General features: G+C 28.2%; 1 protein-coding gene across 1 annotated transcript; it reads right to left on the bottom strand.

The window, feature by feature from the left end:
- Positions 1-314: 314 nt before the first annotated feature.
- On the bottom strand, positions 315-6210 carry LOC132721964 (uncharacterized). Its single transcript, XM_060706352.1, has 5 exons — positions 6079-6210; positions 3882-4050; positions 2308-2463; positions 893-1042; positions 315-406 (listed from the first exon to the last, which is right to left on the bottom strand). The coding sequence occupies exons 1-5, from the start codon at positions 6208-6210 to the stop codon at positions 315-317; spliced, it is 699 nt and encodes a 232-aa protein (XP_060562335.1).
- Between the last annotated feature and the right edge of the window lie 11558 nt (positions 6211-17768).

Below are 17768 nucleotides of genomic sequence, written 5' to 3' on the forward strand. Positions count from 1 at the left end.
TGCTATAACTTACGTTTTTTTGTATCGTCATATAAGTAAGGAGTGGCACAGTATTATTATAGAATTGATACATACTCTTTAAATGGTTATACGACCTTACATAACTGAATGCTAACAGATCGGGTTACATAAGTTTGCAACCGTGTGCATATTTTCAAGCATTTTTTATTAGATTACTACATTTATATATAATTTCTGCATGTAATTTCACGTGAGAATACAATTTCAGATTGACTTTTAAAGTATTATGATTTTAAAAGTATTATTAATTTTTTTATAACAAAAAGAATGTAGAGAAAAATTATATTATTGTTTTACCATATTATGCAATAGCAGGCGACTACCATGGTAACAACAGCAGCAAAAATTCCCAGTGATAGACCAATTATTGTTCCTGATCTGAAACCTAGATAAATGAGCCGCGTCATGACAAACCAACATAATGGGTTTTGCGACCAGCATCCGCACAGTCTGATCAGGATCCATTCTGTTCGCTTACAAACCCGGCTGGTCTGGATTAATGCTGGTCGCAAACCCATTATGTTGGACTTGTCATGACGCGGTTCAAATCGATCTTGTTTACTTATATACCACATAATAATTATTTTGCTTTTCAAATTTAACTTGTTATTTCATCGCTATTGTCTTAAAGTTCTGTCAGATTATCATTTTTAGTATTATCTACAAATATCTGTTTTCTTTAAGAATTTTGGTTTTTTTTATAAACTATTTTCACAACGGTGTCCGTACTCCCAGAGCCTGAAAGGGCGTCTGGACCCCCATTACGCATATAATACATAAATACACACTATTTTCAGAAACATTATATTGCAAAAAATTACCTTTAAAATGAAGTAGCTTTAAATAATACACCTTGATGTAACACACCTACCGTAATGTAATGGTATTCCAGACAAGGGTTGGCTTCCTGGTCCGTAACGCCCATCTTTTGTCACTCCCCTGACTTGTACAACATAAGTTTGATCCTCTACAAGATCTTCAAGCAGAAGTCTGGCTTCTCCTAAAGCTGTTGTGTTTTGTGCTAAATGAAAAAAAATGTTTATTAAAAATAGATAAGCATATATCAACTGGGTTGTAATGCCTTACATTTGTATTTGTATACTACGGTGTTCCGTTAGGGCCAGTGCGTTTTCTTCAAAAACGAAAATCGCAAAGCACGACAGTACCACTGTACGATGGCGAAGTGCGACTTTACGATGGTGTCAGTACGATAGTGCGATGGTGACAGTACGATTACGTCAGTGCGATGGTGACAAAACGACACTACGATAGTCTGTCACCATCGTAATGTTATACTTTGCAATATAACAGTCGTATTGCCACCATCGTACTGTTGTGCTTCGCAATCTAACTGTCGTATTTTCACCATTGTACTGTCGCGCTTTGCCACTGAACTGCCGTTCTGTCATCATCGTACTGTCGTACTTTGCGTGTTCATTCTCAGAGAAAACGCGGTGGCCCCTCACTGAATACTGTATTATACTTGCGTTTTTTGCGCGAATTTAAATGTTTCTTTGTTTCTTTTTTATTTGGTTTTGCAAACCCTTGAGCTTATGTAATGATACATATGCGTTTTGAAGTCAGTTTTTTGTATATCTTTTGTCTGCATGACAGGAAATACACAAAACTACACAAAAAGACCATGTATTATGTATAGAAGAATGTATACCTGCTAGGGACAGGACTGGAGACAATTGTGGTGGACCTTTTGTCGGTAATAGTTGGATTCCGAAGTATATCATATGGATTTTAAAATATGGCATAACGGTATACATGGTTTATGTATCACTTAAAGTTACCACTTGTCTGACTAGTTTAAGGTTCGAATCGTAATGAAACATTGCGTTTATGTTGTTGTTTTTTTATCATATTTTGCGAAACTTGACTATAAAGTGTTTATGCATGCCAATCACCCATTGCACGACAGTACAAATTGAATTTATGAAAATTTACACATACATCCTTATATCAAAGTAATGATTTTTTCAAAGAAAAGACACAAGAAATTAAAGAAATGATTCATCCACTAATTCTGCATATAATTTAAAAAATGATTAAAGAAATCTGAAAAAAGGTTTGTTCAGGATTCGAACATGTTTGTTATTTTGCACTTGCTATGCTATAATACTTACTACTAGGACATTCGTATGAAATAAAGCATCGAGAACATCCCTTTCATTAAAAATCAATAAGTAAATCGTAATAAATTACAGAAACTAACGAAAAAGCTTCCGAAAATTAATAAGTCTTAGGTTAATATTGCAAAATCTAAATTTCTATGCTAACATTTTTGCAATCCGTCTTCTAAATTCATGTACAAAACATTGTATATAGCAATATACGGTTCGCCCGGTTTACAGTTCAGTTTATCCCAGGAAACTAAGAGCGAGTTATCCATTGGTCCATTTGCTATTACCACGTTGCCAGGTTCCCTACTTGGCTCTGAAATAAAAGAAAACAAGAAGTAACTTTTACAAAAGATACTCAGCTGAATGCAAAAGTATGTTATTTTTAAGTTTTCAATTTAAAAAGAAATGATAACAAATACCGAAATAATGAAACTAGAAACTTCAGAGTAACTGCACATGTCCGGGCAGCCAATTGTTACATTATGAGAAGTATCAGATATTATTTATTTTTGAGAAAATGTGAGTTTCCCAGTAAAGACCCATTGACGCAATCAAGTTTTTAATTAGAGTAGTCATTTCTTATTTTGTGGTGATCTTCCTGGGTGTTTCCTGGACATTTATTCGATTGTGTTACCGGAAAATATCAGTAGTATAAACAGGAAATTATCCCGAGGTATCTCAGGCTACCTCATATAAAATATTTTCTCACGTGTACTAAATATAATCTCATGATAAAACTGTAGAATATAAAAATTAATATTTTTTATTTATAATTTAATTTAACAAACTATACTCAATTTCAAAAGAAAGTGTGCACTTGGTAACTTTGAAGTTCTGTATACGAGCATACATGAGCAAAATAGTGGTAAATTTAATAACAAAATTTACAGATTGTATTCACCATACAACGGTTTAATTTTTTTTTTTAATTTGATAATTATCAGAGTTTTCATTTCGTGTAGCGAACAGTAAAAGTTGCAGAATTGTGATTTTTAACACTTGTTTGTCTTCTTACGTTACCACTAATTAGTACCTCGAGCTCATGGATGGACCGATGAAAGTTTTCGAAACGAAGTTTTACACCGCCATATGGGCTTGGATTTGAAAAAAAAAACCCAAAGGCAAAAATGCATTTATAAAAGGCACATATCTGCAACTTTTATTACCCATCCCTCACCTGACTATACGCCTACAAAGTCCTGGTTATAATCAAACTTCAAAACAATGTGAATCATCATAAAGTTAATACATTTCTGTAAATTGTTATACCAAATATGACAAATATTTTGCTTAAATAAATATACAAAACTTCCCTAAAATCAAGTGCACTCTTTATTTCGCAACTCAGAATAGAAGTCCGCGTCTAGTCTATAACAAATGTTCCTGATGTACAGTGCGTCATGATATTAGTAATGTAAATTAGTATGTTGAGATCCCGTACACATATTTCATATTCAAATCCGGTGAATCCATTTGGGTCCCTACAATAGGGTTGACCCCATTTATTCTCCCCGCCCAAATGATCAATATGGGCCGGGAACCATCCCATACTGACCTAACAAAATAATGTTTGGTAAACATATATATACAGAAGTTATAAATTGATAAATTCATGATTACCTTGGCACCCTAGATGATGGCCCCTTTTTATTGGATAAAATAAGGTTATAAAAAACGAGGTGTATTTTTCATTTTACATATATTTTTTTTAAATTTCCAAATATGACAAACCTTTGTGTTTGGAATATACGCATTCCTGCCACTCTAAACCACTACTTCTCTCTTCCGACACTGCACTAACACCATACAAAAAGTCTTGTGGGTTTTCATTTAACTCAAGCTGTACAATAACCGGCTCTGTGTCCCAAGAGAATGTTTTCCACTGGACTTCAGAGTCACTCTATTTAAAAAAAAACAACATTTTCTTAAATTAATAACATTTTTTTGATGTAGATATTATAACGTCAATTTTGATTGGACAATCGAGACGTTAATAATTTCTATGTACACAAATATTGCAAATTTATTCAATATCATAAATCATATATTAAAATGAAATTTGGCATATGGTCAAACTCCTACACAGTGACCCCGCTTTGCTTCTCTGCACATACCACTGTACTCACAAAGAAGAAATATAATATTATGCGGATGTGTTCGGTCATGTACGCAACAAGTGGTTAGTGAAGCGAATGTTAAATGAACGTTTTATGTCTAAACAAATTGAAAAACCGAAACAAATTGAACACTGGCAATATGTCATTGCTGGAATATGTCATCGTATCTGCCACTAAAAACTGTTTTCTTTGTCGTAGCTTCCATTTCGAAGTCAAGTGCTGTTTTCTACGGTCACTTGATATTCTGATATTATCGAAACATGAATGTGACACCTGTGCCAATCTTAGGCTTGTTTATTTTATTTTTCACATGAATTAAAAAAATTAAAGATACAATAAAGAAAATATTTCAGACTCCGAAAATTTAAACGACCAAATAATGCGCGGTTTAACATTTCGCATTCTGAGTACTGTCTGTGTCCCGGCTCAATAAGCGATGAAATCTCGTATTGCTTGGACAATAAGCAATATCATGAAACGAATAGTAGAATAGAATAGAATAGAACGGAACGGAACAAAATAGAATAGTAAAGAATCAATGGCCTTTACAGGCATATAATCATAATACTGATATTGTACAAGATGTAAAGCACATTATTATGATTAGCAAACACAAATAACAAAAGACTGTAATAATACGAAACTAAAGCATATTAAATGAAAACAGTGAATAAATTCTTATTTTTTTTTAAATTTGAGTCTAGATGAAAAACATTTTTGGACAAAGTTTGCTACCGTATCATAATGCAAGTTAAAACCATCTGAAAGGAAATTCAATATACATATTATATCGGTTGACACCGGAAAATAACAAGTGTACATAAAAATGTTTTAATTGCCGGGGATATTTGTTTACGTTCTGTGTCTGCAATTTTTACTTTTTTGAGACTTTGGTAAATAAGATTTTTTTTTTCATTCATGTGGAAGTTTAATCGAAATTCGTTTATGATTGAGCCCCACTTGTATTAAAATGTAATAAGTTTCAGAGTTGAAAAGGGAGGAGCATGGTGGGATCGGAGTCTGACTACCGAGTGTCGGTGAATTAAACCACCGTGAGCAGTTTTGACATAAAACTGTGGTTTGCTAACAAAAAATATATCGAGGTTTCATGACCACTGTTATATCAACATTTCTAGGGCGGTTTTCTTATCATTTAATAGGCTTAGCCATAGATCTATTTGTACGCCTTTAAAGGCACATAATGCTACAGAAATGAATAAATATTTACTTCTTAATAAAAGTCTAACATGAGTTTTAATAACGTTTAAATAATAGATAGAAAGCATGTTAGATGCTTGTTACATGAAGAAAATAGCGCTAAATGTAAAAAAATCATAATGGTAGCAAAATGTAAAAAAGTAGTATATTTACTTTCATACAAAATATCAAATCACTATAAATGTACCAACTGCCAAGAAAAACAGAAGAATAATTGGCCAATGAGTAACTTGTTGGAAACTATATAAAAATACCTTTTAGAAATTAAAATGAAGCACTTCTAGGGCAAAATGGGCTTTTAATGTGATATAAAAATATCACAAATAAACACAGTTTATAAAAACACATGTTTCGCTTTAATAGACTTCATCAGTTGCCCAGCTGCCTCGTGCAATATTTCTTTTCCGTGTAGGATTTCACCTTGCCTATTTGCATAGTTATACAATCAAGTAGAATGCGTCCATGACCGACTTATTTGTAACCAACGTACTTAGTAACATATAATGTATCAAGTTTCCCTTTAAAAGCAAAGCATTCCTTGTTACGGTACAACACATCAATCTTATTTCAAAGTTCAAGGTTATTTGTTATACCTGACAGTCACCATTGTGGTTATGACACCAGGCAACCAGGGCGCTGCTCGCTTTCGTGGTTTCGGAAGGTTTTAAGTTAAAGTATAATTTATTCATGATATCCGCCTCCACGTAAAATGCTGGTTGCGACATACCTGTATTGTAAAATAAAATAATATAGTGTAATATAATATATATACATTATATGTAAATAATGTTTGAAGTAATTTTTTGTGTGATTGAAATATTTTGATACATTGTACAAACAAGATATGAGTAATGGATACTAGTCAAATAGGACTTAAAGGTTCACGTAAAATAGTTTACTTTGACTTTAGGCATATATGTAAAAAAGGACTTAAGGTATACAAGTAAAATAGGAATTAAGAGGTACAAATAAAATAATATTCTTTGACTTAAGGGATACAAGTTAAATAGGACTTAAAGTATACAAGTAAAATAGGACTTAAGGTATACAAGTAAAATAGGAATTAAGGGATACAAATAAAATAATATTCTTTGACTTTAGGGATACAAGTAAAATAGGACCTAAAGTATACAAGTAAAATAAGTATTAAGGGATACAAATTAAATAGGACTTAAGGGACACAAATCAAGTAGGATTTGAGGAATACAAGTAAAAATGGACGTAAGCATATTAAGGAACATAAGTAAAATAGGCAGTATAAACTCTCATGAGAACTATAGTTGCCAGGTAAGTTTGCACCTAACAGCCTCCGGAATAAGTTTGCAAATCCGGAATTTTCGCAAACTCAACTACCCTTTTTAACATAGTTTCAATACAAAAACTTAAATCAAACAGTTATTTGGATAAAAGTAGACGATTATTGACCGATTACACAAAGATAGCGCAATAATTAAACGCTGTGTGAGCGTTCAAAGTATGACCTCCCATGGGGTTTTTCAATTCTCCCACGGGTTTTTACGTATCCCACTGGGACTTTAGTGGGGTTGAAACCCCATTTCTTAAAGTGGGAGAATAAAACCGTGGGAAAAAAATTTTTTTTTTTCTAAATATTTTTACAAGTGTTGAATATATAATACTTATAATAAACTTATAAGTATTCGAGGAATATATTTAAAGAATTTTGCAATTCTCCCATTGGCTGAACTAACCCATTTAGTAAATGGGAGAAATCTCCCAAAATTAAAATGGTTCGAAAACCTCCCAAAGTTAAAATGGGAGAAATCTCCCATGATGGCTAACTTGGAGAAATACCCCATTAGAGCGTGATGGGAGAATAACATTATGGGACAGTTCATCATTATCTTTTTTTTGTTTTACTTATTTGATCGGAAGTTTAACAGTAAAAGTTTTTCTACATGTTAATATTCGGTTCCGACCTTTTCAAAATGAAATAGGTCCGGTCCAATTAGTTATTTATTTACTCAATTAATTAATTATTAATTTATTTATTAGTTGATTAATTAATTCTAAATAAATAAATAAATTCATTCATTCATTCAATTAATTATAAATATATAAATAAATAGAAAAATAAATGATTAAATTGACATATTGATAAATCAATATATTAATAAACTAATAAATTAATACACTTATTAATTAATTAAATAAAAGAAATCAATAAATAAATTAATTAAAAATTAATAGATTGATAAATTGATGAATTAATAAATAAATACATTATTTTTTAAATTAATTGATTAAATAAATAAATTTATTAATTGGTTTATGAATTAATGTTACAAATGTGCAATTAGTCTAATATTGAATTAAAATATATCTGAAATATTATGATTTCGCTTGGATTATAACATTAAGTTTCATAAACATTAATAGCGACTGTTTTTTTTAATCATATAAAAATGTATATTTCTTTCCATTAATTTATAGTATTTGTTCTGTGTAGTTAGTTATTATTTATAGTAGGATATAATTTTATGATTAGTATGATATTTTCGTGTTATTATAAATGTTTTACTAGTCTCTTATAATTCAATGATTGAACGGTCATGTACTTTTCTGTGTTTTTATGTTTGCTTATGAATTTTATTTGTGTATGTGCATGAATGAGACTTAAATAAATAAATATCATTATACATTGTAAAATACTCAAAAAATTGTTTTAACAGTATGACAGTAAATCTAATTAACTAATTCTAAATAAATAAATTCATTCATTCATTCATTTATTCATTCAATCAATCAATCAATCAATCAATCAATCAATCAATTAAGTATAAATATAAAAAATAAATAGAAAAATAAATAATTAAATAAAGAAATCAATAAATAAATTAATAGATTGATAAATTTATGAATTAATAAATAAATATTTTTTTTTTGATAAATTGATTAAATAAATAAAATTAATTAATTGTATGACAGTCAACTGTACATTAAATTCGGGCGGTGTGTGGTCAGCGCAGTTCTAATTAGCAATGAGATCAATTATCTTTTATTACCCTTTATGATGGGGCTTTTTCTTAACAGCAGAATTATAAGAGAGACACACACACACAAAAAAAAAGAAAAAAAAGAAAAAAACACGGTTTAAAAGAATAATAAAAAAATAAAAAAAGAAGAAAAAATGGATGTTGATCATTTGAAAATGAATAGTTCATAACATAATAATGTAAGTTAACAAATAATATAATATATTATACATGTACGCCGCAAATTGCATAGTTTGTAACAGAAAATAAGACCGTTTAGGATGTTTTTCGTCTGCTTCATTGATCACTTTTTTCTTTGTTTACAATCCAGTTGAATAATTGAATGGCTATTTGTGCTAAAAAACGGCGTATTTGAAAATCGTGTAGGCACGTTCATTTAGAGCACTTAAATAACAAAAGCATTTTTGTTTACATAAATATAACTTGAACAACACTTCAAATGAAACAAAAACGGCATATATTTTGATGTATAAGCGAGGAAAAGAAAATACACATAAGTATAACTGACATAAAGGTTTACAAAGTAATATCCCACGTCATCAATTAGAATGGCAAAAGAAATTACCGATTATTTATTTATTTATTTATTTATTTATTTATTTATTTATTTATTTATTTATTTATTTATTTATTTATTTATTTATTTATTTATTTATTTATTTATTTATTTATTTATTTATTTATTTATTTATTTATTTATTTATTTATTTATTTATTTATTTATTTATTTATTTATTTATTTATTTATTTATTTATTTATTTATTTATTTATTTATTTATTTATTTATTTACCTATTTATTTATTTATCAATTAGTTTATTTATTAATTCTAAATAAATAAATAAATAAAAAAATAAAGAAAGAAATAAATTCATTCATTCATTTATTCATTCATTTATTCATTCATTCATTCATTCATTCATTCATTCATTCAATTAATTATAAATATATCAATAGATAGAAAATAAATAATTGAATTAATATATTGATAAATCAATAAATTGATAATCTAATCAATTGATTAACTTATAAATTAATTAAATAAATAAATTTATAAATCAATTAATAAATACATAAAACAAATAAGTTAATAAATTGATTAAATAAATAAAGTAATTAATTAATTTATAAATTAATAATTTTATTCATTCATTAAAGTAACCAATGTCCAATTAGTCTGATATTGATTTAGAATAGATCTGAAATATTATGATTTCGATTGGATGATTACCGTAAGTTTCATAAACAGTATGACAGTCACCTGTACATTAAATTTGGGCGGGGTGTGGTCAGTGCAGTTCTAATTACCAATGAAAACAAAGGAATTATCTTTTGGATAATAACTTGATTGATAGCAACATAAATGACAGCCAGGTCTGATTGCCCCCCTAAAAGAATGTTGACACCACCTTGAACGTGTGAAAAACAAAACCATCGGAGGTCATAAATTACGTATAAATTACACATCCTTTTATTCCCAGAGATTCAATTAAGTTTTATTACCATTTCATGATGGGGGCTTTTCATAATAGCATAGCACACACACAAAACACACCAAAAAACACAAGAAAAAACACGGTTTAAAAAAATGATAAAAATAAGAAAAAAAAAGAAAATAAGGATGTTTATCTTTTGAAAAGAATAGTTCATATATAATAAATGTAAAATTACAAAATTATATATTTCACAATGTACGCCGTAAATTGGGCGTAGTTTGTAACAGAGAAAATAAGACCGTTTAGGATGTTTTTTTGTCCGTTTGCATTGATCTCTTTCTTTCTTTGTTTACAATCCAGTTGAATGAATGAATGGCCCTATTTGTGCTAAAAAAAACGCCGTATTTTTGAAATTGTTTAGGCACGTTCATTAAGAGCACTTAAATATATCAAAAAGCTTTTTTTTTTGGAAAATGTATAACCCTTATACAACACCCAAATGAAAACAAAACAATAATTTTTAGTATTACGAGGGAAAAAAATTTCAGAAAGTAAACGACTTGAAGGGTTTAAAAAAATTTGGAGGGAAATTTTTTTACTCATCAATTAAATGCCGGGAATATTTCCATTATTTATTTTTTTTTTTTATTTATTTATTCATTTTTTTTTTATCAAAAAGTTTAATTTAATTTTTTCATAAAGAAAGAACGAACGAACAAAAAAAGTAAATTTAAAAAAAAAAAATCAAAAAAATCATTTATTTTTTAAATTTTAAAATATAAAAAAGACAATAATAAATAATTAAATGAATAAATTAATAACTCAATGAATAAATAAACTAATTAAAAAAATTTGTAAATGAATAATTTAATCCCCAATTCAAATTTTATTTGGGCAATAAAACTACAATAGGGATATAGCATTATTAACAAATATATTAAAGTGTAAGACATTTTACAATAAAAAATTGTTCATAAAACAGTACAAAATGTTTTCAGAGAAGTTATTAACAATAACGATTTCATAAAAATTAGCATTAACGAATTTTTGAATATATATACTTAACATTGAAATAAATTTTATTGTTATCTAATGTATATAATATAATATATAATATATATGTCTACAAAAACAAGAATTACAATGATTTTTTCAGGATTGGTTGCTTATTTACGGTTATGTCTTATTTAGATCTAACAAATAAAAGTTAATCAGAAAATTTCTTATTTTAAGTGAAAAATATAATATCTTGACAAATTATTTTAAGTTCTTTTTTTCATTTTGAGACATGAAAAGTTTCAATTTTTTATTAAATAAAAAATTAATAAATAAATTTAAAAATCTTAGTCAATTGATAAAATTTAAAAATTTTTTTAAAGGCGAAGGGCTACTATAACCTATTTTAGATCTTTGGGTTCCCCAATTTTCCTTTTTCCTTTAAATTTTTTAAATTATTTACATTATATATTTTTCTTGAATAAAAATATGTTTTAAAACCCAAATTTAAAAAATTTATTAGATTTAAAAAAATAAATTAATTTAATTTTTAAATCATAAATTTAAATTTATTTTGTTAAGTAAACAAAATGACGGAAAATTTTGCTGATACTGAATTAAAGGGTCTGAAATATTATGATTTTGAAATTGGCGATTACCTTAAGTTTTTTTAATTTTCCCCGATAACAGCCCTTACATTAAATGGGGGCGGTTGTCAGTGAATTTTTAATTAAACCCAAAGAAAACCCAAAAGGGAAATTTTCTTTCGGAAAAATAACTTGGGAAAAAAACATAAATTTACTGGCAAGGGCTGATTGGGCCCCTAAAAGAAGTTGGGCACCAAATTAACGTGTGAAAAAAAATTTAAAACCCTCGAAGGTATAAATTAAAGATTTCATCCCCTTTTTTAAAGAGATCCCAATTTTAAGGGTTTTTTTCCCCCTTTATGATGGGGGTTTTCATAAAAGCTTTTAAAATAAAAGACCCCACACACAAAAAAAAAAAAGAAAAAAAACCGGTTTTTAAAAAATGATTAAAAAAAAGGGGGATGTTATCATTTAAAAAAAAAAAAGTTCATATTTAATAATGTAATTATAATAATTGGTTTCATGTACGCCGTAAAATTTCCCTAGTTTTTAACAAAATTAAAAGCGTTTGGATGTTTTTCGTTTTTGATTCATTGATCTCTTTTTTTTCTTTTAATTTAAAAAAAAAGAATGGCTATTTTTGTAAAAACGGCGTATTTGAAAAATCGGGAAGGGAACTTCATTTTAGAGCACTTTAAAAAACAAAATCATTTTTACATAAATTTAAAATTTTACAACACCCAAAAAAAACAAAACAGAAAATTTTAATGTATAACTAGGAAAAAAAAATCACATAAACTAAAATGACATGAAGGGTTTAACCCAAAAAAAGGGATGATTTTTATTAAACCCCAAAAAATGGGGGCCAGGGAAATTTCCCCCAATTTCTTAATTTTTTTATTATTTATATATTCATTTATTCATTAATTTATTCATTCATTTTATTTATTCATTCATTCAATTTTATTCATTCTTAAATTTATTCATTTAATTTAATTTATTCATTCATTCATTTTATTCATTTTATTCATTTATTCTTCATTCATTTTATTCATTCATTTCCCTTCATTCATTCATTTATTTATTCATTCAATTTATTTATTCCCTTCATTCATTCCCTTCATTCATTTCATTTATTCAATTTTAAATAATTATAGATAAATAAAAAATTGGTTTAAAAAAATAATTAATTAGGAATTTTATTAAAACAATTAATTAATTATTTTTTTTACCAATTTTCCATTTTTTCTTTATGTTTAATTTGAATAAAAAATTAAAAATAACATAACAAAAAATTTTATTTTAAAAAAAAATGTAACAACCCCAATTTTTAGTCAAATCAATTTTGATAGTGTAAAAAATGTTTTCAAGTTAAATTTGCCCAAAGTATTGGGTTTAACCCCCCAAAGAACAAATGTTATTTTCTCCCCCTTTATGTCGAGAGAAATCAAATTTTCTTCTAATCTCTAAAAGCAAGAAACCCAAAAACAAAAAACATAGGGAAAAACCTTTAAATTTGGGGAGTACATATTACAAATCAAAAAATCAACGGATTTATCTTTTTTTTTTCTTGATTTGGGGTTCATCAATGGTATAAACATTGTTGCTGTATTTTCCCAAAAATCTAAAAAAAACTAAAACAATCTGAATACCGGTTTCAAAAATATTTCCAAAAAAAAAAATAATATTTGTAATCGTAAAATAAAAAATAAATAATGCCTTTATTAAAACCCAAAAAAAAATCATTAAAAATTATTTCAACCTTTTTTAAAAATTTTAATTTTCAAAAAAAAAATTTTTTGTGTGTCATGTGAAGGGAAAAAAAAAAGCCTAAAAATTTCCGAAATTTTAATTTTAAAACTTTTTATTACAAAAAGTTTTTTTGGGAAGAAAGATGGGGGGGGGGCTAAATTTAAAAAAGGTTTTTTTATGTAACCACCCAATTTAAAACTCCCCCGTAAGAAAAAAACCCCGAAAACATTTTATATAACCCCCTTAAAAACCCCCGAAATACACTTTCACCGTTTTTAAAAGAAAATATTTAAAGGGATCACTCCATATTTTAAATTAAGGTACAGAAAAACCCTACATAAACACTCATTCCAAGCTTAATTAAACCGAACGAGAAAAATTTCATATATAAATATTAACAAGTTTGCCCTAAAAATTAAATTTTACATTTTAAGAAACAAAATTTCTTAAACAAAGAAAAAAAAAAATATTAAATTTTTTTAAAGTTTCCAAAAAGAAATTTTGACAAAAATAAACAAAGGTTTTCGAAAGGGTTTCATAAAAAAAACTTATGCATGGGACACAGTAAACAAATTTTTCACGTGCCGAAATTTTGACAGGGGATAAAAAATAAATACAAATTAAATAATTTATTAAGAAGCTAATAGAAAATATTTTTAACGTTTTTATCCCTATCGAATCCACAAACAAAACCCAGAAAAAAGAAAAACTTAAATTTTTTATTTCCCATTAAAAATTTCCTTAAAAGACCCGTCCAAACCTTTACCCCTTAAAAATTTTTGGGGTTTGTGGGCATGCAGTTTCAATTTACCAATGAAATCAAAGGGAAATTTTTTTTTGGTAATTTAATTTAATTGGGTTTTCAACATAAAAAGACTGGCATTCCCAAAAAGTTTTAAAGAGGGATTTTTTACAAATTTTTAAACAGACTACAATTAAATAAACCAAAAATCAAAAAATATCATTATAAAATTTTAAAATTTTTTATATGCATGCATATTTTGCCTTAAAACATTTTTTTTAAATTTTTAAGAAAGGCAAACTTTAATTTTTCCCAAAATTTTTAAATTTTTGCTTGAACAAATTAAATATTTATTTCTAAGGAAAAAAGTAGCCCATAAATGTGTTTTTTAATTTGTCTAAAAGTTGGGAAAGTAAATAAAAAAAATTTTTAACTTTCCCCCTACAAATACCCAATTTTCTATAAAATATGGGGTTTTTTTATAACCCCAAAACTTTTTTACATGCTATATAAACACCAAAACAAAAATAAAAAAAAGGAAAAAAAAAAAATCACTGAATGATAAAAATAAAGAAAGAAGGAAACGAGGGTGTTGGGCATTTTACAATCAAAAGTTTTATATATAATAATGTAATTTTCAAATTTTATAACAGTACCCGACATTTGCCCTTGTAGGAAAAAGGGAAACGGTTTTGGGTTTTTTTTTTTGTCTTTTTTTTTGATTTTTTTCTTTTTTTTTACCCAAAACCCGTTTTAATAATTAAGGGGTATTTGGTGTAAAAAACGGGGTGTTTTAAAAATTTCACATTTCCTTACGGAAAAAACCCCCCAAATTTTCCCCAAAAACCCCCGTTTTTTTTTAATTTTCCCCAAAAAGGCCCCTTTTTTTAAAAACCCCTTTTTTTTGTGTTTATTGTAATTTTACGTACGTTTCAATCTTTTAAAACAGAAAAAACATGGGAATTCTTTTCCCCCAGACCTTTAAAACCGTTCCCAGGGGGGGGGCAGTAACTTGCCCCTTTCCCCTATCCTCGAAACAGACTCAAAAAATTTCTAATTTTTAGGCGATGGATTCCATTTGCTTCCCCGGGATTTTTTATTTAATTTTAGGGTTACCCCTTTCCATTTTTATCAAATTTATTTAAACCTTTTGATTTTGAATTCCTACAAAGTTCTCAAAGGGCCAACACTTTTTTGACTTTTCATTATTGGATCAAAAATACTTTTCAAGTGGCCCATTTAATTTTTTAATGATATTAAAATTTTGAGATTTTTTTAGTGGTTTGGGTTGGGTTTGGGGGTTAAAGGGCGCAAAAAAAAAAGTTAAATTACCCTGGCGGGTTTTTTCCTTTTTTCTGGGGGCCCTTCCCACAAATTTTTTTTTACCTATTTAGGAACTGTACCTTATTCCCCCCCCACGGGGAAGGGGGCTCTTAGTAAGTTCTAACATCAAAATTACCCCAAAAATCATAATTTTTATTTTTCCCCGAAACCCCAAAAAATCGCGCCTTCTACAATAAAACCCCGGGGATTTAGTCAAAAACAATCCATAAAGGGGATGCACAAATTTTTATACTTTATTTTTTTTAAAAAAAACTCCCTTTAAAAGATTTTTAAAACCCTTTCCCCTTTTAAATAATTGGAGCTACTAACTTTAAAACCGGGTAAAAGAAATTTAAAACGAAAAATTTTAAAAAAAAGCTATTTTTAAATTTTTTTCCCTTTTCGACAAATGTTTACAAATTTTATTTAATTTTCCCAAAAAATTAAAAAAAATTTTAGCTAAATTTATAAATATAAAAAACCCCTTTACCTAATATTAATATTTATTCATAACACCCCCACCCCCCCAAAAAAAAAGAAGGTAGATACCCAACCATTATCCTAAATGGATAAACTAGCATGGTCATTTATTACAATACCCATTCTTAACCCTTATCTTCGTACAATATATTAAATGGACCGAAAAAAGTTTCATAAAACCATCTGACAGAGTAAAAGAATTCAGCGGTACCTTGCGTATTTGAGCCGCTCACGACAAACCAACAAATGGTTGCGACCAGCATGGATCCAGACCAGCCTCGCAATCCCGCAGACGATCAGGATCCATGCTGTTCGCTATCAGTTCTACTATTGTTATAGTTTTTAAGCGAACACATGGATCCTGATCAGAACTGCGCGGTATGCGCAGCTGATCTATCCAATCTCGGTCGCAAACCCATTATTTGGTTGTCGTTACAGCGCCTCAAATAACGCAAGCTAGTAAGTAATAAACTATACATAGTAGTATATATATGCTAAAAAATCGTCCCGCCTAACTACCGACATGAAAGGAGGAAGGTGAGATATTATTATTCTCATTAAAGCTAATATTATCCGCTTTCCATTTATAAGCCCCGATATCTATTGTTAGGAAAAATAGTTAATCTTATATTCAAAGATATAATCTTCCTTGCTCCCATGATGTTATAATCAAAATTGCGCAGGCGAATAAAAGCAGATTTTATCATTCCTTCAATTATTTATTAAAAAACATTATTTAAATTTAGATTATTCTATGAAATATTCACTTTACTTTCGCGGATAAGTATACTTCAGGATACAATGCATTAAGTCCTTCCGTTTATAATATGCTTAAAAATTCGGACAAAAACAAATAAAATGGTGTTATAATGTGTTAGCCCTATCTGCCTAGATTATCTATATGAAACATAATAGTATTGTAGGGACACAGTATACTTTACGATAAATAAATATCATAATATATCTGTGACTTTATTTTAGAGTAACATAACATAGCCTACCCTAGAGTGAAAGTGCCACCTGTAAATGAAATGTTCAATTCTTACAAGGACGTATCACCAAAAAATATATATATAAGATATTAACTACAGTGTAGAGGACAAGATAAACTTAAAATAAAATTTTTGACACCTCAGCCGTTGTCAGTCATAATAAATACAAAAATACGACGTATATCTGAGCACATACAAATAAAGTCGATGTCTGCATTCATTAAGGATATTCTTATCAAAACAAAATTAAAACCAATATAGGACACGCGCATATCTTAAGATAAACATATACCTGTCCGTTTATCATAGTCCCGTTCGTCTTGCTGTTATCGGTATATTTACATGATGAACAACTAATGTAAAATGTCAATCTCTAAGGTATTCCTTAAACAATATAAATTATATATATTTCAACGTTCCGTTTTGCTTGTTTTTTTAATGAAGTTAATACCCTGAAAAACATCTCTACAGCGGACCAGACAACTTTATTCATCAAGTATAAAAATGCCTGCAAATAATGCTTTTGGAGTATCTAGAAGAAAAAAAAAGTAAAATCAGCATCCATGTATACCAGGAATTCACTACAAATAAATGGAAAATCAACCCGCTGAAAAAAGAAGTATAATCTTCTCTGTTCATAAAATACGTTGTGGTGTTTTAAATGCTTGATAGACTGTAAACTGCTTATTCTGATTTAAAGTATCATATTATGATTACAAGAATTATTTTATTTCCGAAAAAAGCAATCTATTATTTCATGAACACCGCATTTTGGCGATACATCGCAACGCACATAAAACTTCAACGGCGAAGACTGCGCAAATAAAAGTATCAGTCTTTATTTTGATAGATATGCCACCCAAAGCATTACGCAGTATTAATAAATATATGTAAATTAAGAATAATAAAAGTTGAAACGCATGCCAAAGAATGTTACCAAGGCCCGTAAAATTCTGATATA

The sequence above is a fragment of the Ruditapes philippinarum genome, unplaced genomic scaffold (genome assembly GCF_026571515.1).
Source record: "Ruditapes philippinarum isolate M1 unplaced genomic scaffold, ASM2657151v2 ctg6549_1_1_1_1, whole genome shotgun sequence".
Taxonomy (NCBI): domain Eukaryota; kingdom Metazoa; phylum Mollusca; class Bivalvia; order Venerida; family Veneridae; genus Ruditapes; species Ruditapes philippinarum.

Bases quoted from the DNA above. Each gene is read 5' to 3' on its own strand.
- LOC132721964 (XM_060706352.1), bottom strand. From the start codon at position 6,210: ATGTCGCAACCAGCATTTTACGTGGAGGCGGATATCATGAATAAATTA. The intron at 4,051-6,078 runs GTATAACAAATA...TTTTTTAAATAG, and splicing joins ACCACAATGGTGACTGTCAG to AGTGACTCTGAAGTCCAGTG. The intron at 2,464-3,881 runs GTTTGTCATATT...CTTTTATTTCAG, and splicing joins CGTATATTCCAAACACAAAG to AGCCAAGTAGGGAACCTGGC.